The sequence below is a fragment of the Sander vitreus genome, chromosome 10 (assembly GCF_031162955.1).
Source record: "Sander vitreus isolate 19-12246 chromosome 10, sanVit1, whole genome shotgun sequence".
Lineage (NCBI taxonomy): Eukaryota > Metazoa > Chordata > Actinopteri > Perciformes > Percidae > Sander > Sander vitreus.
This window is the reverse complement of record NC_135864.1, coordinates 11,248,003-11,273,170: the sequence shown is the minus strand read 5'-3', so window position 1 is coordinate 11,273,170 and position 25,168 is coordinate 11,248,003. Positions and strand designations below refer to the sequence as shown.

Sequence of the window (25,168 nt, the reverse complement as noted above, 5' to 3'; positions counted from 1 at the left end):
TTCTCCCATCCTGGAATGCTGTGTGGACTAGCCAGACCCTCCTGTACAGCGCTGTGGAGGAAGGTCTGGCAATGCAAGACTACTCACTCGCCTGCTGTTGTCGCTCTAACTAATGCCTGATATATTATTCTGTGATTAATCTACGTTGAATCTGCCCTCTAAATTATGCTACCCCATCAATGTATTAAGCGCTACCACCTTAACAATGTCCCCAAAAGATGACCAGTGACCATTCAGTCTGTTTAGGCAATCAGAAGAACCGCAACAGTGTTCTGTAAAGTTAATACTGAAATAATGTTTTACTGAACATGTAAGTACAAGTATTTCAAACAATCGTGCTCTGGTGGACAGGTCAGGTTATTTTGCTGAGCTAAGTCAGGTGTAGGGATGGGCATGAGTAATCAATTCCTCCATTACTCGCTGTCATAAGGGAACTGGAGGGGTTAATGAGGGAACTTGAGCTCTTACCTTTGGTTGACATAAACCCGGGCAGTACGCAGATAAACGGCACCAAATCTTAAATCACAAAGGGTAAGATGTGCATAGAATTTTCTTTATTTCTTAGTATAATCGAGGCATAGTATGAGTATTGTATGGTGTAACTCAACAGAAGGTCAACAAGTTTCTTTGTTTGTACACAGCAATTCTGTGCTTGAGGTTACCAGCTGCACACACACAGAAGCAGCAGTTTAATCACTAAGATGTAGCCTAATGTAAAAAAAAATAACTCTCAAAGTCTCCATTCACCACAACACTACATTGCTTTTTGGATTATTTATTTAAATTTTTGGATTATTATTAGATACCAGATAATTGTTAACTTGCACTGGATCAATTCACTTCACTTCCTTAACAGTATTCTAATTTGACTTTATATTTTTTTAATAATTTGTGTGGTTTTTAAAAAGGCAGACTGAAGTGTCCATACATATTGAATCTTTACACACATATTGAAAATTCTGTTCTTTCTTACACAATAATTCCCTTATGTAAAACAGCTGTCCTGTAGAGATTATAGGACGACAGTGACTTCATGGTGGTAGGACATGATTTAAGCCAAGGGATGATTGGGGATGGCATTTTTGAAATGTCAAAAGGGGTGAGAAGTGCAAAGCTGCCAGCTGGCTTATCTGTAGTTAGTCCCTGTACTGTAGTCACATCACACTGTTGGGGGTATAGATTTCAGTTCACAAGGCGGGGGGGCTACTTCCTGCTGCTGCTGTTAGGGAAACAATAGAGAATCTAAAGGAGAAACCCTTTTGTTTGAGCTGTAACTGTATTTAGACAAAAGTAGCACTATATTGTATTTAGTGTGCAGAGTAACTGAAGAGGCTGGACTGGAGGTGAGGAGAGGTCAGTGTGAATCCAACTAGCCTACCTCCTGATATTTTGAGATGTTTGTCTACAGTACAGGTATATGCCTGCAGCCTATATGGTATTATGTTCCATCAAAATATTATTGACTAGGGCTGCAACTAACGATTATTTTCATAGTCGATTTATCTGTTGATTATTTTCTCGATTAATCGATTAGTTGTTTGGTCTATAAAATGTCAGAAAATGGTGAAAAATGTGGATTAGTGTTTCCCAAACACCCAGATGACGTCCTCAAATGCCTTGTTTTGTCCACAACTCAAAGATATTCAGTTTACTGTTCACATTTAACAAGCTGGAATCAAAGAATTTTTACTTTTGTCTTAAAAAAATTACTCAAACCGACTAATTGATTATCAAAATAGTTGGCAATTAATTTAAAAGTTGACAACTAATCGATTAATCGATTAATCTTTGCAGCTCTATTATTGACAATCTGCCATACCGTGAGGCTATTATTGAGAACTGCAAATTCTTAAATCTCCACACCCTTGAAAGGAACAAACTGACATTGGATACTTTATTTTCAAAGCATTTTAGGATAGCACTATCCTAACGTTGTCAATGGACAATTCTGCAAAAACTTCTAAGCCAAGGTTCCCACCACACCACTTCCCACGCAAAGGTTGTGATTTATAAAAAACAAACCTGACAGGAGAATGTGCGGTCCTCCACGCAAACTCTGACCCATGCGTACCTACATTTTGGAGACAAAATAGGAATTGGCGACGCAGATGGTGAGGTGGTGAACTGAAGTCAGACTGCAGAAAGTAAATGGGAATAACGATTACTCGTAATATTTTCCAGTATTGATGCCTCACGCACATTTTTATGTATTGCGGTGACCCCCATGCGTAATGCTGCATGATGGCACTGTTGGCCCTGCAGGAGGACTCGCTAGTGGAAGAATCAGGAGAAAAAGAGGCTTCAGGGCCCATGACGATGACTGGCTAATATGCCGATTTAAATTCCCTAAAGCTGTGCTCTTGGATCTATGTACTGAATTGGGTCCAGTAGAGAGGGCAAAGCGAAGGAACTGTGCCATCCCGGTCCAAATACAGGTCCTCGCCACTCTGGGGGAAACTGGCTGTTTCCAGAAGGAAATGGCAGACAGCTAAGTGTTTTTTTTAAATAAATATTATATATAATCTTCAACTTTATCACTAAAGCTTGTTTGGATATATTATATATAGTTCTGTTAAACCTTATCATATACGTCTGGTATATCGAAGCTGTCCCCGAATGCCGTAATGCCTGCCGTTTTGGACGTATCATTAATAAATGTAGTTATAGATCAGGTTTACCTACCCTGTGCAAGAACAGGCCGAAATTATAATTAAATTTGTATCAATTCCTGAACGTCTGAGAAGTTTTTTGCTTTTTCTCCGCCAGTCATCATGATTCCGTGTAACGAAAGAACAACTGCCAGAGTCATTGACATACTGATCAACAGTCATGAGGTGCTATGCATTGACTATTTATGGTTCAAAATGGGCATGTACAGGGCAGGATAAGAGGCTGGTTCACGTACGCACACTTGTGGGTAATCTGTGATTTATAAATCTGTGATTTTTATGATCCCATACATTTTTAGAGAGCTAAAGACCCTAGAGCTAGATGCAGAGTGAATAGTGGAAATTCTTCAGGTGGTCAGAAACAACTTCAACTGTATGGTAATGTTCTGTTTCTGCTGGACACACATTTAACATTACAAACACACATCACATTATAAGGTGTTAAGTTTAGGCAACTAACTAATAAGGAAAGATTCTGACTGACTGCGGAACGGCTGCGTTACGACTCCATCCCAGCCCCGGCGATCCGCAGCCCTCCGGTGCAGATATGCAGCGCTTCTATTTTTGTTGGATACTGGAGAGCTCAGCAGCAATTCAGTACAGGGCAGATTGTGCGGGATAGGAAGTCGAGCACAGAAAAAAAATAAAACATCCGGTTAATTTTCAAAATAAAAAAAGACGTGCTCACGGCGGATCATATTTCCCTGCACTACACCTTGAATACGCCATAATGGGCGGAGGAAAGCCTGAAGTCAAGTTTGTGGTTCTGTTTATAGAAACTACATCCTGTTATATTGCGCGATCATACGTGAATTTGCGAGATCTCGTGGGTCCTCGTAACTGCAGCTGTCAGTCATGGCCGCAGCCGTTCAGCAACAAATCCACACCTGGTGGGTATTGAAGGACGGCGGAGCACATAGCCGACATGCAGCGGAGCCGATCCGCAGCCGTTCTGCAGTTGGTGGAAATTGCAGGTTAGGCCTAAATGGGGTAGTCAAAATAATAGAAACATCTGTCAGTATAACTCAATACAACTTATCAAAACAACAAACTGCAGCCTCCAAAATGACGATAAAGGGAATCAGATTAAGAATTGTCCAATATTAACACAGTTTTTATGGATGCTGGCATAGTATAAAGCCACATTTCTCTACTTTTAGGCAGTAAATTAACTCTGCATGTTAGTCATTATAGTAATGGCAATGTAGCCTACAAAGTGTCCACCTTACTGTGAAATACGGTAGCAGTAATTGTAAAAGTGCGGGGGAGGGGTCATTTACTCTGAAAATGGCCTCCACAGGGAGAGCTCAAGTATCGAGCAATCACGTGAGCTCCCATGAGGCCACAGTTCACAGGGTCCATAGGGGTAAAGGCTTGTGAAGGATTTGTGAATAGTGGGCAGTTATTACTGCTCCCTCTCTGACGCTGTCCTGCTCAGGGACATGAAGGCGTCTTCTACAGTACAGCTGCTGGCAACTGTAACAAGAATGCAGACACAGTGAGAATTTAGTATACACCTGTAAACTCAAAACACATGCACATATGTATATTAATAGGAACACTGAGTCTTCTTCCTGTCAGAAAACAAACCATTCATTCAACAAATTTGTGCAAGTGCGTTCATGCAAACACACACAAAGACACAGATATGCATCATGGACACACCGATTACAGACACAAAAACAGATGTCTGCTGATTTACGCCTATATGCTTCACACACATACGCATGATCACACAGACTTGCATACAAACACAGATGTGAGCAGACAAACGTGAACGTACTCTAGAGGAGTGTGTCTGCAACAAAAATATACACCTCTGTTTTTAACTAAAGGAGAAACCTGTCAAAGATTGAAAGTCACAGTTTTGTTCTACAAATATGCACTACTTCATCTGAAGAAATAGAGAAATCCATTAAATGGAGCAAGGAGAAGATATCAAGGACGTTTAATGATTATATCAAACAACAATCTCCAGTCATAATTAAACATTACCCCAAGAGAAGTCTACTTTACACAAAACCTACAAAGCACTATTTCTACCTCCCTAAATTTAAACCAAGATATTGTTTTTTCTGTAAAACGCATTATACTGTAAATGTCACACTGTAGTGTAGCATAATAATGACTTTGTATTAGATTTGCCTCACTGTGAGGACTGGACAGCAGCGGGATCTGACTCTTGCAGGGGAAACACAGTGATGCCCTTCAGACAGATTATTATTATTGAGCTACACTGATTAAAAACCATACTGCGTAAACAAGCCCCTTTTCTGGGGATTACAGCCTCTACGACGGGCATAATATGGCGATACAATTTTTTTGTATTTTTGTTCAACAGTTAGAACCTGCTGCCTGTTTCTTTTGCTTATTATAGTGAACATTGTTACCCATATTGATTTCATCCTGCTTGCCAAGTCCTGAATAGGCTGAAGCTAATTTCATTCCATTTTTATGCGAATGCTACAGTAAATATGGGTCTCAGTCATGGTGTATTTTAATTTTTAATGAAAATGTCATGATCCATCCTCTACATAAAAACTATTACATTTCACATTCTAATGAGATATCTTGCAACAACATCAATTTGTCTTGCTTTAACAGAACACTTGGAGTGAACAGTTCAAACCCTCCTGTCACTCTACTATTTAATAATCATCATCACTCATTTCCCAAGTACATTTCTGATTTACGACTCAGACAGTATTCTAAGAGCTATTGAATAGGGGTTTGTTTGTGATTGCAATGTGTTTTAATAACGGTTTTGCTTGGAAGTAAAATCATGTTGCAGCTACTAACAAGTTATTATGTTGGAGAGGAAAGCAATGAGACAATCAAGTTGACATATGTCACAAGCCCTGCCTGTACTTTGTTGCAGTGTCTACAGCAATTAGTGGGAGGAATCAATTTCTGTTTTTCCTTGCAAACACAGAAACCACATGCAGTTTGAATATCCAAGTAAAGTTTGTTGATATGTTGCAGGTAAAATGATCCAGTGGTAAATGGCAGGAGGGTTTAACACCCTTGAGCTACATTTGACTGTTGCTATTGCTCGTAGTTGGATTCAGAGCCATCATGGGAAGAAACTGCAGTACATGGATGGGCAAGGACGATGGGTGTGAATGAATCCAAGCAATAGTCCCTAACTTAGTAATAGAAAGAACAGAAAAAGAAAAAACATTATTTCTTCTTTTTTGTGTGTTTCAGGATATTCTACCAGCCCAATTCATAAGCCAGTTCCTCCATCTAGTGCTGATGAATTGAATAAGCAGTGAGACATCTTTACTTCAAATCAGTTACAAACACTGCTACAAAGTGGCTTTAGAGCGGAAGCAATTAGTTGATTAGTCAATTGACAGAAAATGAATCTGCCACAATTTTTTGTCAATGGTTTAACTGTTTCAGTTTTTTAACCAAAACGAAAAAGCCAAACATTTGTTTGTTCCAGCTTCTTAAATGTCAGAAGTTGCTGCTTCTCTGTTTCATATAATTTTAAATAGAATATTTTTGTCACCTTGGGATCTCAGAACCTGTGATAGGCTTTGTTTTACTACCCAATGCACTTCTCATAGACTTAAGTGATTATATGATTACTAAATAATGAAAATAATCAGTAATTGCTGCTTTTGCTGTTATACAAAATTTCAGTTTTCAAAGCATGAGACAAAATAGGCACAAAAAAGATAGGAGAAAACTTGAAAGTCATAACTAAGCCAAAAACAGACAAACTCCTGTATATCGCAACACGTTATAATACCTAAATTACAGAAAAGGTCGATTGCCAATGACTTTTAAAATTACATGTGACTGTTCTATTTAACGCAACAGCCACATTTTTAAACCGTTTTAAACACGTAGTTAACGTTGTGGAACCAAAATATGTTACGTTTAGGCAACAAAAATAGTTAGTAAAATATCAGGGATTGGCTTAAAATGAGTCACTAAAACTACTAAAATAAGGAGGTAACTAGGTCACGGACTGAGGTTGGTTAATAAAAAAAAGTGGTCATTAGTTTCACACAGAACCCAAGCCCGATCTCTTGAGTGACAGCCCTGTGTTTGTTTAACTTATCCACAACCCCAACCTGACTCCTTACATGGAGTTTGGTGCTCTTATATTTTGTCACATTACTTCTTTGTTTGTGTTAACTATACTTACCGGCAATTTCCACTGGATGCGTAACGGCTGCGGATCCGCTCTGAACATCGGCGGAGTCATTAGGTTTCCATTAAAGTCAATGTGTGTATTTCCACTGACTGCAGAACGGCTGCGTTCCGACTGCGTCCCAGCTCCGGCTGTCCGCAGCCCTCCGGAGCAGATACGCAGAGCTTCTATTTTTGCCGGACACCGGAGAGCTCCGCAGCAATTTAGCACACGGCAGATAGTGCGGGACAGGAAGTCGAGCGTTAGAAACAAAATTAAAATATGGTTAATTTTCAAAATAAAATACACCGTGCTCACAGCGGATCATATTTCCCTGCACTACACCTTGAACACAGAGTTGTTTCCCCTCTACTCCTCTGGATGGAAACAAACTGTTGTTGGTTTTGTGGTTCTATTCTACGTAAATTCGCGAGATATTGTGGGTCCTCGTGACTACAGCTGTCAGTCATGGCTGCAGATCCGGACCTAGTGGCTATTGACGGACCGAGGAGCATGCAGCCATTCCGCAGCGGAGCCGGTCCGCAGACGTTCTGCATCCAGTGGAAATCCGCAGTCACTTGAGAGTGCCTCCTAACAACACAAATATGGGTTGTTATAAGCTGCTTGCACAATCGACCTATATGATTGTTTTCTGGGTGAGGACGTCTGGTACGCTGAATATACGCTGAAACAGGCATATACAGTTTGATAAAAGCTGTCACTCTTTTTCACTCTTACTCATGTTGGATCCTGACTTTTACCCCTGTAGAAGAGAGCAAACCGTTTTTTTATAATAAAATCTTCACTGGATTGACATTTACACTAACTTCACAGTGAGGTAAACCCCCCCCCCCTTCTTTTGTTGTGTCGTATTTGTTGATAAATGTTTTACAATATTTAGAATAATAACAGGCCTAAAGAACAATTCCAGCTCAGTCGTAGTTTTTGCTAATTTCATTTCATTTTCTTACAATTGATAACATGAAAACTCATTTTGTTTTTCACTTCCAAAAACAAGGCGCAGTTATGGCTTAAATATTTCCTCCATTATTATTAGCGATATTAACCAATAACATACTAGTATTTAAATGGCAGTATTTCAAAAACATTTTCTTTTACAAGAAATTAACATCAAATATCTCATACTTTGTATGAAAAGTAGCTCTTTAAAGAACATTTAATTAAAAAAAGTACACTTGCATTGTCCTTTAAGCCTACAGTATGTTGTTTTTTAAAATGTATTTCAATTGCCATTGTTGCAATTTTTCATTGGTTCACTTGCAGTATTTTTTCCCTTTTCCCATGTCATTATCCTTGACACGGCAGATAAGTACATCATCCTGTGTTACTGTCAGGGTTAAATTATGCAGACTGTTGTGACTTGGGTACTGTTAATTTTCTGTTTTCAGCAAACTAAAGGAAAAATGTAAACAATTAAACGGGAGGGTTAATGGTGACAGAAATGAGTCATCACTTTTTTCCTTCTGAGTATAAACAGAAACAAGTGAAACAGACAGCTCTTTCTTGTAAACTCATAGTGCTTATTCTTGCCACTGATTTCAGTATTTCCTTGTTTAGTTTTTGCTGCCTGTCTGTCTGTGCTGTACAGTATAAAGTAGTGCTAAAATAGTTAAAGTTGTAGTGATAAATAAAAATTGTAAATTAGTATTCTGAAAGGCGTTAAAAGGACAGTTCACCCCAAAATCAAAAATGCATGTTTTTCCTCTTACCTGCATAGTGCTATTTATCCAGCTAGATTGTTTTGTGCGAGTTGCCCAGTGTTGGAGATATCGGTCATAGAGATGTCTTCCTTGTGGTGCTCAAAGCGCAGACCTGCTAAAAGCAGTTTCATGTAGGAACTATTTTCTTTCTACTATAGTTCCAACATGAAACTGCTCACAACTAGGGCTGTGGATTATCTTGAGTAACCGGGTCATGATTTTTATTTTTTGGCACTTTGAGCACCACAAGCCGAATGCCATATAGTTCCATTATATTATTTGAGAGAAAGCAAGACATCTCTGATACCCTTTTAACAGTTGAAATTTGTTTCTATTTGCCTAAAACATAAAACCATTTTTTTTTTACAGTAGCTCTGAAGTGAAGCAGCTGAGCTTTTAGTGAGACAGATCAGTTTGAGAGACAAATGGCTAAATTATGCTGTAAATCCTGTTATATTCTCACTCCAGAGTACTTGTGGAAGTCATGTGCTAGTTTAGTGCCCCGTTTACACGTACATGGTTATTTTGAAAAACGGAGACATTTCCCTTCGTTTGTGCCCTTCATTTACACGCAAATGGAGAATTCGCCTCTGAGTGGAGATTTTGGAAAACTTCGTTTGCACGTTTGCATGTAAACTGAGACAAATGGAGGTTTAGGCAGCCGAGACAGAGAAAGAGCAAGTGATTTGTTGCTGTTGTTGCTATTTTCGGGATTCTGATTGGCTAACGTGGGCTTGAGCTTCTCATTACACTGCCATCTACAGGTCTGGCATGCTCTTGACGGCATATATACACGGGTATGTAAATGTAAACGAACACTTTTCTGAAAACTGACAGCTGTGCACGATGTTATTTTTGAAAACGGAGAGGTTGAAATGTCCGTTTATGAAAATAGCCGGCCACGTGTAAATGTAGCATAGGTAAACATGTATTCATGGTATAATATATGTATTGTGTTGCTTCTGTCTCCCCACAACTTACTTCAACAGCCCCAGACAAAGCATGTCATTTAAAAAAAAAAAAAAAGGTTGAATGATGCTAATGTGTAAACATATTGATCTGATAACTTTTATTTGCAGCACCTCCTGGTCCTGTTCAGAATTCACTGGCACGTTCCCAGAACAGAAAATACTGAATCATTCATAACTGTCTAATCTCAAACAGACTCCGTACTGGAATTGGCGACGCTCAGTAAGACAAACCATTCACTTCCCTCTGTGGGACTCAGACACTAGCAATGTTCACATACAGAATGAGAAATAAAGGGGTATTACGCTCACAAACACATAGTACACCAGCTACAAGTAAAAAGTTACTGCTTTTCTGATTATTTCCTTTTAAGTCCAAAAGCTTGTCTTTACAGATAGAGACCTAGGACTGTTTCTATGAATAGCTACTGCAGCTTTAGCAAACACAGGTAAAGTGGTGTGACATAGTTTGACAAAGGGCAGTTTTGATGGAGAGGATGATTATTATATCAAGGATTATTTTATTGTCCTGTGGTTTGCTGAATGTTTTCCAGATAGTGCTGCTATACATGTAAGAAACATGGCATTTGTCCTTGATGTTGGAGCATAATGGAGCTCTATTGTCTCTCTGTAGCTTCACTATTCCAGTATTGATCAGGAATCATTCTCTTTCAGTCACTTGAGGAGAGTGGTATTAAAGCCCCATATACTCCAGCAGCTTTCCAATCACTTGTGTGCTAAGAACAGAGAAGACACAAAGTTCACTGGTTTACTCCAACAATTTCCCCTGACAAGGGTTGTCTGTTAATACAAATTTTCACATGTACTGACAAACTTTTTGTCTTTGTATCATACATATCTGCAGTATATTTTCATAATGAGTCTTGAAAATGGATACAGTTGGATAGCTGAGAGCTGTGTTAGTCCACAAAAGCGGTACTTCATTTCTGCTTGATTTGATCGCAACGACAATATACAAATGTACAGACTAGCTTCGGTCTGCAGAGGTCTCCCACAGTCTGAGTGAGACACTGGCGGTGGAACTGGACCACTTAGACAAAAAATAGAAAAACAAAATCACTGTACATATTTAGAGTGAGGAGTAACGCCACACGGTCCATTTTCCTCTCAACTGCACTGGTCCTCCCATCTGCTTGGTACTAGGAGGGTCCCTAGCATGCTACCATGCAGTCTTTAGTGTCCATTGTTGAGCAGATGAAGTAGCAACAACAGAAGGCTAAAGGCAGCTTGAAGCATTAAGCTAGGAGGTGAAGCAGAGATTGGGAGGCTGTTGGATGGCAGGGTGGACTGGCCCACTAGTAGTTCATTTCCCAGGGCCTGGGAGGAGACAAAGAAATCAATTTATGCCAATTTGTTTTTTTGGATAATTCAATTATGATGATCTGCTAATGAGCACAATAGTGAGTGACAAACAGTCCCTTTAAGTTTCAGGTGATCATCATTATAAAGCTGACAATAATAATGATAATCTGTGTTAGGGTTCATTTTAGCTCTGAAGGTCAGGATTAAAAACAGGGCTAAAGTAAAGGCAAGGACAGGGGTTAGTGTACAGCCACAAGACCCTCAGACTACACAATATTTTTGCTTAGTCACTGTTCATCAAATTAGATGATCGTAGAGTCAAACATTCTTGCCGTGTCTTGGCCAAGAAACACAACTAAATGCACATTGGACCTTGAAGAATCATTGCTCATTTCTTTCACGTAAGATGTACATAGGTGAAGTACCATGGATGAACCTCACTGTTCCAATAGCATATTTAAGTACGTTTTTATGAATAAAAGTGAACCTTGGAACCATTTATCGTCACTTGGCAATGAAGGTGTCTCTGTGTTTTCTTTTTCAGTCCATATAAAGAGAGGGTGTGTGGGTGTGCAGCGTAGTGAACAGAGGGTAATGTTAAACCCACGGGCATGATTTATTTGAAATATGGCTTCTGACCTGAGGGTTACAGGTTTCCTGAAAGGGAATACAACATCATTCTTTATTTGATTTGCCATGTTACAGTTGTGCATGCTATACGCGATGTGATCCAGTGGGCCAATGTCATGGAGCATGTAATGGGAATTGTTAAACTAGGCAAGAGAAGGCTCAAACATTTGGACTCTTTGTTAGGACGTTGTGAGGCAAGTTAAATTGGGCTATTATATGGCTGATATTGTGTATTCTGATCTCAGCATTACTTATATTACTGTGGTCTTGTCAAACACTGCATGCAAATGTTCACAGTTAGCCTGAAAAACATCAAAATCGTGATGTATGTTGCAGTGACATGTTGCTGTTGCTGCAACAACTAATCAATTAAATTGATTTAAAACATTATTTTTTTTTAATGTACAAACGCATGATAACCGCTTAAATTAAAAACAAACATAGCGGATAGAAATCCGTTCCATCTGTTTTGTCATGGGTCAGTGGTGCCGGGCTTCTGATAAAGCTATTTTAAAGCTAACCTTGATAACGCTAATCCCTGATAATGCTATTTTAGAGCTAATGCTTGATAAAGCTAACGTCACTTTGATCCATCGCAAAATGTAGAGAAAACAGAGAGAATGTTTTTTCCAGTCTGTTACGTTTGTTTTTAATAACCTCCTAATTATGCATTTGTCCATTAAATGGACACAAATCTCCCAGCGATGGCAGATAAAGCTAATGCTAATGCTAATGCTAATTAGCGGAAATGAGGTCAAATAGACAGTTTTTTGGAATTATTTCATGCCATTTGTCAGAGACAGTCTAAAGTAAATCCTTTATTTCGTCATTAGTTAAGCCTAAGTGACACAGAAGGAAAAGCAGAATAATTGTGGTAGTTTCCAAATTGACACCATGGCAGACAACAGTGCATGCTACTCTTACAAGCATAAATGTATGCCATCCAAATAATTTAAAAAAAAATACCTATAATCATCACATAAAAATTCCACACAAAGTGGCGTTAATATTTAAAAATGAAAATAAAACTGCACACCTGTGTTGGTATTATTGTATCCAGAATGTTCCTCATAGTTTCAATGGTTGCTGGTGGAGAAGCAGTGCTCCGGTTTTCTCTGCTGCTTTGGCCGGTACTGGGTGTAGTGGACTGGCTGACTGTTGGCTGCTGGTCTGATTCACTTCCAAATGTCATAAGAGCATTCCCTAAAACATTAGACAAAGCATAGTATTAAAAAAACAAAAAAAACAGTTGTCAGGCTTCAGCAACATCGTCTTGATATGTTTTCATTGAGTTCCACTCATGTCTTGTTCAATCACGTCAGATGCCTCAGGTTCTGAATCGTAAATTTTCCATGTGAGGTTTTGCTGGGCCAGAGCTAGTTTGGATTTGGTCAGCAGAGGTGCAAGAGAGAAAAAAAAGAAAACAGAAAATACTCAGTATTCTCTTCAAGTATCCAAACTGCACCTGCCTCTCCACATCGACCTCATTAACTCATAGACCGTTTGCACTGGCCTAACAACTCTCTCTCTGTATGTTTCCTAGGCCGGGGGCCCAAGGAAAGACTGGCCAAAGATTCACCTCGCCGCACACACCAAGCAAAGATACTCATTGTACAAGTTCAATGATAGATATATGCTCGCTGAAGTCAATAATAGGGACCATTAATTATTCACACTCCAGATCAGAGGTCATAAGAGAAATGTAAAGAAGAGAATTAGCATTAGGAATTATGGAATAAGAACAGAAGACACAATAAATTGCAAGACACCCACGCAGGACTTCTGGATTAAGGTTAATGTAGCACCATATTATGAAATTAATCTGTGTTATTGTTTCCATTATTTATGTAATAACAGTTTATTACAACTGCTATTTCTACTGTTCCTAAATTGCTCAGCTCACCTTCATAAACCTGTATTTAACATTATTCATATTGTGATCCTATTCTTTAGTCTCATCTTTGCAGCTGGCCCCATCATTCAGGTTTCATAACATTTCCTTAGTGGCTGTAACAGTTGAATATTTAGATATGTTCGATAGTCAAGAATCACATTTAACCCTTAAATGCATACCTCAGGTCTTTACATAACTCTGAACATATTACACCCTGTTTAATACACTATTTTTTATACAATTTTACCCTCAACTCCTTGCTGTATTTTATCGGTTCAGCTTTATGGATGGCAATGTTGGTCTGTCCATTGGTTTGTTAGTCTGAGTGATCCGATTACAAGTGGATAGCTCTAAGTATGTATGTTATGTCACACCTGGCAGCAGAATGTGTTTCCAAACGCATCCTTAGGAGCCATCCACACGTAGACGCTTTTTGATGCAAACGCACATGTTTAGCATCGTTTGGGCCGACCGTCCAAACGAATTCTGTAAACGCACTGCCTGAAAACGCACTTTTTTGAAACCTGGTCTCAGGGTGAAAAAATTCGAAAATGACTCTCTTTTGGCTTCGTTTGGACGGCGAGTACGAATACGTCCGTATCGATGATGTCATCGCCACACCCCTCGACCTCTTACCCGCAGTCCCGCACTAGTGCACGGCCATACACGACTGCGGTGAAGCTAAGCGAGCATATCCCATCTCCATGGTCAAACCAGCTCACTTCATCTAAATACTTCCCTCTGTTCTGCCGGTCCTGGATTGTACACAAGATATATTGCTAACGTTATGTAGCTAACATTAAACATCGCTAAAGTAGCTGACCGCTACAGCAGCGACGTAGCTAACGTTAACTGCTATGGTTAGCTGTTTATAAAGTGGAAGTAGACAATTTATCAACTAGCTAGCTAATCTGTCTGCTTATCAACTCCTTGAACGGTTTATAGTAACTTTTACCACGGCTTATTGTAGAAAGGCTACTGCAAGAAAAACGTGTAATTATCAAAGACATTGGCTCACTGATGTTTGTTTGACTGCCGATGTTAGCTAGCAGCGTTAGCGCGCTAACGTTAGCTCTGCTAGCTAGCGCGCTGCAATCATGTCCGATGGCAGACAGAATTGCAAAATAAAAAGCAACCCAACAGCATATTATACAATATAAACAAAGACACGTTTTCTTGCGGCGGCCTTTATAAAAATGAGCAGTGGTGAAAGTTATTATAGTCCATGGATGTATTAAGAGAACGTTATAGTCTAGTCACGTTATGATGGGAAGTGGAAGTGACGATGCTCTTCTTCTCCGTTTTTTGGTGAATTTCTGTAGCAGAAACAGCGCCGCCTATAGGCCTGGAATATGAAGCAGCATGTTGAGTCTTTTACAAATGAATCCGGTTGGACGCAACTATTCTTGAAACGAATCCAGGGAAGACGGGTAAAAAAAAGATTGTTTTGGTACGTGTGGAGGTGGCCTTAGTGACCACTTGGGATCGGATCTCACTTCTCCGCTCTATATGCAAATAACAACGTACATCATTTCCATTTGAAAATAAGATGTGTGTGTGTGTGTGCGTGTGTGTGTGTTTGTGTGTAGACATGTCAGTTGTTACTCTCTAAAGCAAACATTAGCTCTCTCTAAATCTACATTAGAAAGGTTCGATGACTAATGAAAAAACGCTGCCTACAGTCTGTCTGTGTGCTGAAATAAGGATGTCTAGTGACTGGCGCCATGACCTGTATAGGAGAGAAAGATATTTTTAAAAGTCTCAAGAGTGTTTAGTTTTCAGTACTTTTGTAGCTGATAACTGAATCTCTGTGGTTTGAAGTGGTCGCTTCGTTTCATGTTCGCATTTCGGAGTCTGGTTAAGTTACTGCTGATGAAGACCCAACATTTCCTGATTTTGCTGCTTCATAAAGCTTTTATTTTGAAAGCAAAATAAAGCAGACATAGAAGCTAAACTCCAAGGCACAGAGATTCAGTTAGAAGCTACAAACATACTGAGAGCTGAACACACTGAGATTTATAAAAACTTTCTGTCCTGCACAAGTCCCGGCACCATCAGTAGACATCCTTATGTCGGCACACAGACAGCGCTTTTTCATTAACGTCATTGCACATTTGTATTCATTTCATTGCACATTTCTAATGTAGGATTTTTGTGAGACAACTGACATGTACACACACACACACACACACACACACACACACACACACACACACACACAGGTGTAAACACATGTACTTAGAGCTGTCCACTTGTGATCGGATCACTCAGATCAGATTTTAATACCTGGTGAAAACAGCGTATATGCGTCCTCAATGCGCCCTGGGTGCATTCCCACCTGTTTTTAGAGCTGTCCACTTGTGATCAGATCACTGAAGACAGATTTTAATATGAGGTGGAATCGGGGTTCTAGATGATGAATTCTATTGACTTTTGTGATCGCCTGACCTTTCCTCTAACCCCACCATGAGTTTGACATTTGTGGATTTGGGTGAAATGTCTCAGCAACTGTTGGATGGATTGCCATGAAATTTGGTTCAGGCATTCATGCTTCCTCCATGGGATAATTTGTTATGACTTTGGTGATTGCCTGACATTTTATCTAGTGCCATCAGTCAGTGTTAATAGTACATTCTGAATAATTTACAAGCAGTGTTATATTAATTAGTAGCTTTAGTTATGGGTCCCTAAAGACCCAAACAATGAAGGAATGTTTGTCTAAACACCTATGCAGTCAAGGGTTAAAAGAGAGAAATTAGTGTTAAAATAATCAGTTTACTAAAGAAAGTTTTCACAAGTTAGCTCACTAACTTTTTTCTATCAATTGTTAAGAAAAAGAAAAAAGAAAGTACATCAGGTGTTTGGAGGAGATTCAATAAATATACAATTACCTAACAATCACAGGGCCAGCGTACTTATAATTCACTAAGAAGTGACTGTCTGAACACCCAGGTGGAATTACCAAGGAAACAGCATGAAGGGGATGATTAATAACAAGAGAAGATGAAGTGAGCGAGTAAATGGAAGAGAAACAGAGGAAGCATACTGTTAGATCTACAAAAATCACAGATCTCTGATTTAAATACATCTTTTCTGCTGTTTGAGCATGCTGGGAAACATCTGTCTCAACGGCTCTGTCCTGTCACTTTCTTCTATCACAAAACTTTTGCTTTGCTTTTCATATTAAGTCTCTGTTTATGTCCCCTGTTACAGGTTATCGGTGCAAATTATTCTGATTAGGGAACGCCGTTTTATGTCATAATAAAATGACTGGCTCTAACAGCAGTGAAGGGAAATTATATGAAACCATATAAATCAAAAGGCGCACCTGAGGTATTGGTGGAACAGTATTTGTTGCAGCTCTGCAGTGATGGGCTTTTCTTTATATGCCTTTTTATACTCAAACATCCTGCTATACTCATACTGAGACTGAAAGTGTCCATATGCTTGCTCTTTAATCTAAGGAGATGTAGATCTAAGGCTTCCTATGCAGCATAAATGCAAAAAGCTGCTTGAATTTTCATTTTTCCAACCTGGACAACATCTATAAATGGTACATAATTGGGCTCAAAGGAATTGTTTGCCAAAATTCTACAGCTCCTGGCCATGAAACGGTCACATAACCCCCCGTAAAACCCCAACGTATCATGTTTTACACTTCGGTTTTGTACAGATTAAACATTTGTGAAATATCATCTTACAATAAGTAACTTAAGAGGTGCTGGGAGGCAGGTAGTAAACCTACTTTTGGACAGTGCCAGGCTAGATGTTTCCCCCCTCTTGCGTCTTTATGCTAAGCTAAGATAATATGATGCTTCTTTTCAGTCCCCTTCTGACTGAGAAAATAAACGTATTCCACATTGCTTTAAATTACAGGTGTATGACACACATGCAAGTTGTATTTGACTGCTTGAGTTGGAAAATATAACTGTTAGTGAGATGAACAGTTATGGTCTGAAAACGAAACTGGGGTTGGACTAACCCCAAAATCTGTGTTGGTACATTCCAATATATTGTGGATAAGAGTGACACTCACGGAGACAGATGTTGTCGGTGAAGTATCCCAGGAAATTACCACAGTCTTCTCTCCGGCTCCCACTGGCTGAGCAGGAGCACCATGGAGCCACACTGGACGTGGAGTTGTCAACATAGTTGGGAGTTATTGTGCTTCCTGCAGAGAGACAGTGCCAGGCCTCAATCAGTGTTATATATTCATTGTCCTTTTGAGTTGGTTCACTATATTCATAGTGCTTTATTTTCTGAAACATGAATGGATACTGCATTTCCTATACGCAGGCGTGATGCACAAGACTGATAATATTCTAGTATTGTTGGTTAGCCTGGCTGTGCACTGACTCATATGATATAATAGAGAGATTCTGATGAATACTGCATTTTTTTCTTTTTTAGGTTATAGGAGTCTCTTGTATTGAGATTTTTTTTTCTGTGGCTGTTCTATTTCCCTTCAACATAGTGAGAGTGTGATTTCAAGTGTTTTAATATATACAAGACAGGAATGAAAACGGCAAACGTGTTTGTGCTGAGGGGCACCATTTGAGGTTGAAATGCATTAGGTTCACCCCTCTTTCCAGTGTGTGTGGAAAAGAAGTGGCTGTTCTTTTTTCTTTTACGGACTGTTATAAAACAAATTTAACACACCTCCCATTGTGTAAAGAGCCTCAGTTTTTCTGTAATGAGAAATGTGTATGCTTCTGTAAAACCATGTTGATTCTTTTCGTCTTTTGGTTTAGAATTAGAAATTTCATTTTATTCTCCCACTCACTCTTAACCTTTTTCTGTATTTGTCCCTCTAGCTAGCTATCACTCATTATTGCCTCTTTGTTGTTGCACATTCTTTACATTTCCTTCTCTAACACAGTATATAGCACATATCGTCATTCACATCTCTTTCCCTCTCCACCTGTCCGTTTAATTTCTTTTATGCGTTTCCTCTCTGTGTATAACCTCTCAGGTGTGCACCTACCTATGAGCCCTGTGTAGGCGAGGAGACAGGCTCCATGGTTCCCTTGCTTGCAGCCATTAGTAGAAGTTTCAGAGGGTTCACAATCGTACTGGAACTGCGCCAAGCGAGACCTAGTGAAGCAACGGACACTGGTTACGATGAACATGTTAGCTCCCTGTATTGTTTTATGTAAAAAAGTTTGCTGGGTCTTTTTTAATACATTCTTTCTCCTATAACTTTCATTTAAATTGGGAGTTTGCCCCTCTGACATGAATACATATTGTTGGACGTGGTGAAGACTGAAAGCATTGGACTTTAATGTGAAAGTGATAGAAAGAGTAATATATTTCATCCCCTAGACGTGGGATCATTAGTAAAGCCCTCTGAATGTAATGGGGCTGTGAAAAATAATGGCCATGACCAGAGATAGCAATGAGCGATAACTCTGATCCATCTGGCTCTTTATCTGTGCTAAATATTTTATGTGTTATTCCAACAGGCTCTCTGTGGTGTTCTAACCAAATGGTGGTAGAAAGCTTTAGGGTAAAACAGCAGGCAATGTTGTTGATTGAATGGCTGTTTATCTGGTTTCAAAGAGCCATAATAATGAACAGCACTGGCCCAAATATGTATGGTGATTATATTTAAAACCTATATCCAAGGAGTACTTGAATAAACTAGGAATGGTGAAACACTGGCTTTGCTGATTTGGGATATCTTGAGAAAAGAGACAGTTCATTAAGCAAAACAAAACTGGGGATTTTGATATTAGAGCAATATGTTATCGTATCCATATGAGACCATGGCTAAGTAAGAAATAATTGTAATATATGTTATAGACATGAGAGAAAGACTGACATTGATATAAATGGGAGCCAATTAGAAGCTTCCCATTTAGCTCCATTCTAACCTGCACACATAATCAGCATTGCAGATCCTCATCTGTGTAATGCAGTTGAGTTTTTCCCCCCTTTCATAAGAGCAACTGGGTACAATAGTCTGCCTTCGACGCTCTGCGCATGCTGTGTCCGTACAGGGGCAGAAGAGCAGTTCGTGTGTGTAGTCGGCAGGGACACGGTCAAAGAACCTGCGGAGAGCCTTATTGCATTTAGGCCGGTTGCACAGGCCCGACTTGGCAGTGGGTTTGATACAAGCTGAGACATATTCTGTGCGGAGCTTCTGGCACAAGTCGTCCACATTGCAAGCCTTGGCCGCATCCAGGCAGCGATTCACAGTTGTCATGCCAACATCTGAGTCTGTGGATAGAAGTAAGGTCAAAGACTAGCATATATATCAGTGCAAACATAATAGCAACAGATCAAAATGGTTTTATGTTTATATGAATAAGAGCGTATGTGACCTATGTACTCAGTTTATTCAGCATGCTGAGATGTAAAGTACTGTAATCTCATCTTGTTAGAGGTTTGAAAGTTGAGATGGGTAGTATGGAATTAAAGATCAGCTTCAAGGTGAAATGTGAATAAACAATGGAGGATTTCCTGAGGACCAGAATAACAAAATGAGTATTAAGAGAAGAGCCTGCTCTCTTTTCTTATGTTATGAAAAAAAGACCTGACTCCTCTCCTAATACTCATTTTGCAGTACTCAAAGTATTCAAGTACTCAAGTATAACCCACTATGATTCTTTGCATTATTTTATATACACATAACGTACAAGGATCAGAACTTAAATATTGCCATAACCCAGTTCGAAAATATAAATATCATAGACATTTTTATGTTGTTTTGACATTATATATTGTCATATCGCCCAGCCCTAGTGCAGATGCGCAATCTGAATACAATCTTAGGGGTCTTCAATTTAATAGCCTCTTAACAATATCATCCTGGATGCTGAAATTGTGTTCAGATGACTGGTAATACATGTGTAACTGTGTCTTAAGAACAGAAGAGATCTCTATTTGTCTTGGGCATGCTTCCAGGGGAAATTCAGTCGAGTCATGTATTCATGCCAGAACAAAACATCTTCAAAGGGTAAAATTGTATAAAATAAGGTGAAACTTAATGAAAGTCAGTGAACTTGCCAGCTGTAATAGAGGCCAAGCGGACATAGTCGTAATCCCTATGCACTGTCTCATAGGGATAACTCTCCACCAGATTGAGTCCTGAAAGAAAAATAGACAGGTAAAAACATTGGCTTTACTGTTGTAATATCACAATTAATTTAAACTGTATGAAACATAAATAATGATCTCATGTTAATCATTTTCATTAAGCCACTGAAGCTCCAATCGACTAAATCATGGATAAAACTCTGCCTTTCATTTGTCATTTAGTTTTTAACGACTGGTGGTTCTTTAGCTACTGTATGTGAATAAAAGGTATGATTTGTAAACTTTATAGATTTTTTTTGGCAGTATGGACAGCTGTTATGCAGTAAGCTCTGACCATGTATGATGGACTGATGAAGGCTCCAGTAGATACTCAGGCAGTTCTTCTCCTTCTTCATGCCCCGTTTACACTGGCAGCCATGTAAGGGGCTGGACAGCAGGGCAGACACTGCGTTGGCACACTGGCTCCGGGCACCGGGGCCCAGCTTCACGCTGCCATTGCCCGCCACACACTGACGCAAAGTCCGCAGACGTGGACTACAAGTCTCATCACTCGAACATGAGTCTCCAGCCACCAAGCAGTCTCTGCCGGCCAATATAACTTCTAACAGAGCTGTGAGAGAAAATCAGAGAGCAGAAAGATGAGGGGGATTTGAGATGGCAGTTGTGGTGCAAGATGAGACGGAAAATAAAGAATAAAAAAGAAGTCAGCTTAAGCTGGACACAGGAATAAGAAAGGAAGAGTGCAGGAAAGTTAACATTTTGAGGGGGGAAAATGTGAACAGTTGTAAAGGGGTACTCAGCATTAAGTTAAATAAACTGGGTGGCTCATTGTGTAAGTCTGAAAATGTGAGAATGCACTGGTGAGATTCTCTTGCAAATATTTAATCATTACAGCACTCCTCTCATAACAGCAAGTGAAACATGTAATGGATGTAGTTGATGCATCTTATTGCTCTGTTGCTTCACAACTTGAGATGCATTATGCATCTTGAGTTTGGTGAAATCCAAGATATTATGTGTGATGGCCTGTTCACTATAGTTTCAAGATGAGGGACTCAGGGACAATCAAGAAATATTTGCTGTATGGTTTTGTATTTTGTGGTTTTAGCCATGATAGCAGACCAGCTCTAGGGATGTAAATGTCTATCTGTCTGTCCACTTCTTTGGTCTAGACTTTAGACAAACATAATCTTAACAACTATTCTATGGATTGCCATGAAATCTAGACAAACATTCATGGCCTCAAGAGGATGGCCTGACCACCCGCAGCAATTTGGGGTTTAGTGTCTTAACAAGAAACTTTGACATGTGGAAAGGAGGAGCTTGGTATCAAACCACCAACGCTGTGTGACTAGCAGACGACCCATTCTACCTCATGAGTCAAAGCTGGCCCAGCTAGCGACTGGTAAAGTAGAATAAAGAAAAGTCCTTCAAACCTACAAATTTCATACCAAATATTTTACAATTGAAAGAGAAGAAAGCCAGCCTTGATAGGAATGATTACAGTCATCTCTCTTTGCATCCAAAAACAGACTATTGTATAAATCAGGTCTTTTGTCTGTGGTAGATTATTTCTTCCACATATATTTAGCCTTTCTCGTAATGAAGATTAAAAAAAAAAAAAAACTAAACTCTATGAAAGGTTTTTGTATGAGCTGTTATATCTCGGTATATTCTTACACCTCTATTGATAATAACTTGGCTTGAGTTCATTACAGTGTATAACATGCTTTAGGATTGGCTGAATTACTTATTCTTACTAACTTCTCACAAAGTTTAAGCTAGGAAAACTTGTATTTTTAATACATGCTGACTGTGTAAAAGTTCTTGAGTGGCAGCATTATACTGCTCTCATTGACCTTGTGCTGCGTACAGTTGCTTTGACGCCTACAGTTCTGCTGCATGAGTCAAGTCTATTAAGCGAGCCAGAGAACTTGAATAATAGGTATGTGACTGGATATACAGAGAACATTAACAAGTGAAAGAACTATAGAATATTATCCCTTGCTGTGGTGAAAAGCCCATGCAGTACCATGTCCGTTTATTGAACTGTATCTCAGTGCACCAACATAACCTGGTGAGAAGAGGGAAGAATGTGGGATGAAAAGAAAAAGTGACATTTATGTTAAGTTGTGTCTATACTAGCAGTAGAGGTAGTTGTAGCGTTGTTAGTCAAACAATGAGGGAAGACAAATGGAAATGCATTATGACTGCATTATATGGCTCTTTGTTCTTCATTCTTGCAAACATCTGACACTTGGAGGCATATTAATATGGAATTCCAATGTAATTAAGTTCTGTGGCTTTTATTATCCTGCTGTGTATGTTGAGTTTGAGTCTAGTTGTAATCACTGCCTCGATTATGTTCACAGGCAACGTTTGTTCGAGTGAACGCTCTCCATACTCAGAGAAGGGGGTTTGCATCCTGAGTCCCGTCTAGTTTAGGCAACAACAGCACTTTAGGTTTGGAAAAGATTGTGGTTTTGGTAAAATGATGATAAGCACATTGTATCTCATGATACCAGCCACTGTGGACTTTTTCTGTATTTAACCAGACGGTGAAGTGGTCTGATGGATGAATAACAAAAGACTTTCTTGCAACCAGCTGTGAACCAGGCCTTTTACAGTATACAATATGCAAGAATAGGAGCTGTTCTTACAAACAAATAATTATACACATCAATATGTTGATCCCAGGTGTACAATTGAAATGTAGACCATTAGCAGTGTAACATTTTAATTGGCAACGTTCTTTTGTTATAGAGCTCAAAAGCCCCGCACAATACAGACACTTGCTGGAGGTAGTTACGCTGGAGGTGGTGAATTGTTAAAAAGAGCTGCCACCAATCTTTGAGTCCGTCTTGTCTTTCCCTCTCTGTGGGTTTTTTATTAGTGCTGTCAGTTAAACAGCTGTGTTAACAGAGTTAACACAAACCCATTTTAACGGCGACAATTTTTTTATCGCGAGATTAACGTTCTTTTTGGCCTAGCAGACTTTGTAGTTTTTTTCACATGCTGTTGCAACAACTAGTAACGTTAGAAAAACTACAACACCAGACCGGATCTAGCTAGACCGGAAACAAAACAACAGGCACGCTGCACACATTTGTTTGGGCTTGCGAGCCGGCTAAAGAGTAGTAGGCTAACGTTACGTTTTGAGTGGATGGCGAGCACGAGGCGCCGAAATAGATGCCAATAAGAAAGTTGTCGAAGGGGACAGTAGTTTCACGCATACACAGCCTGTATGACACAGAGAAAGCAGCCCAACTGGAACTGCTGCAAAGTGCTGCAAACGTTGTCTCATTAACCAGTGATCACTGGACGTCAGTGAGTAATCGAAATTATTTAGGAGTTACTGCACACTATATTAATTATGTATATCAGCATACGGTTTTAGGACTGTGTTGTTTGTATCGGTTTTTTTGACTGTTTTTGTCATTTGGGACATTGTCCACCCCCTTTTCTGTCCAGGAGAATTGTTACATTCCTTATTAGAAAAACGTAAAGGTTACAAATGTCAAAAACGGGTTGCAACTGAAATGTCCTGCTGTGGCATCTGGTTTTTGGACCATTTTATTTGTACTGTATAAGCAAAGTGTTAGTGTTACATCTCAGTTAGGTTAGGTAGGCTACTTGTAGGAATTGTGCAATAATGACTAAAATCTTACAGGTTTTTTTGCAAAGAATTGGATCCAGAATCAGAAATGCTTTGATGCAAATTTTATTGATTCCATTGATCCTTATTTTGAAACTATGGCTGAAAACTGAAATACTGTAAATATTACACAAAATACATCTAAAATCCAAATCCAAAATAAAATCTATTAGAGTATAATAATGAAGATTTGTGTGAAGGAGCATTAAACAGGTGCTTCAGTGATTTCATACTTATGTAGGTAGTTTCTAATAGTTAGCAACAGATGGTTTCTGATTGGTTACCATAGCTAAAACAATGGAGTTTGGACTGCTTGAATGACATCCGTGTTAACTGTCCTGCAAAAGGGTGGGGAAAATGTGTCAATCCAATGAGAAAGGGTTAACACATTTGCAAGGTGTCTTCTGCTCTGCTGAGACAGTGATGATGAAAACCAAATGGATTCCAGTTTCTTTAAGCAGGTCAAAGCAATCAAGAAAAACTGTAATACATGTAAACCAAAATAAAATATTAGAGTATAAGAAATTAAAAAAATAAAATCTCTTACAGTAAAGTATAAACATCTATTACTGTAGAGTATAAGAAATAGCCACTATTGATACTCAGTCTCTTCTGTCTTGATGATGGGGCCATGATTGATAACGTGATCAATAACAGTTGCCCGAATTTCATCAGAAACCTGAGCCCTTCCAACTATACCTCCACCTCGCACTCGAACTCAGACTCGGACTCCTCTACCTCTTCCTCTCACACTCATCTGCCTTTGACCTCTTCCATCCATGTTGGCAAAGAACAACACAGACGCTGCACCTTTAAGGCCTGCAGACTGATTGCTAATTGAAGCTTTGTGTGAAGGAGTGTCAAACAGGTGCTTCAGTGATTTCATACTGATGTAGGTAGTTTCTAATAGTTAGGAACAGATGGTTTCTGTTTGGAGTTTGGACTGCTTGAATGACATCCGTGTTAACTGTTCTGCAAAAGGGTGGGGAAAATGTGTCAATCCATCCAATGAGAAAGGGTTAACACATTTGCAAGAGGTGTCTTCTGCTCTGCTGAGACAGTGATGATGAAAACTGAGTGGATCCCAGTTTCTTTAAGCAGGTCAAAGCAATCAAGAAAAACTGTG

The 25,168-nt window shown here is 39.3% G+C and overlaps 1 protein-coding gene across 1 annotated transcript; it reads right to left on the bottom strand.

The window, feature by feature from the left end:
• Positions 1-9,599: 9,599 nt before the first annotated feature.
• Positions 9,600-24,823, bottom strand: gfra4b (GDNF family receptor alpha 4b). The gene is made up of 8 exons (XM_078261406.1): positions 24,781-24,823; positions 20,722-20,997; positions 20,358-20,438; positions 19,223-19,568; positions 18,334-18,443; positions 17,386-17,520; positions 12,492-12,658; positions 9,600-10,840 (listed from the first exon to the last, which is right to left on the bottom strand). The coding sequence occupies exons 1-8, from the start codon at positions 24,821-24,823 to the stop codon at positions 10,697-10,699; spliced, it is 1,302 nt and encodes a 433-aa protein (XP_078117532.1). The 3' UTR covers positions 9,600-10,696.
• Positions 24,824-25,168: the final 345 nt, after the last annotated feature.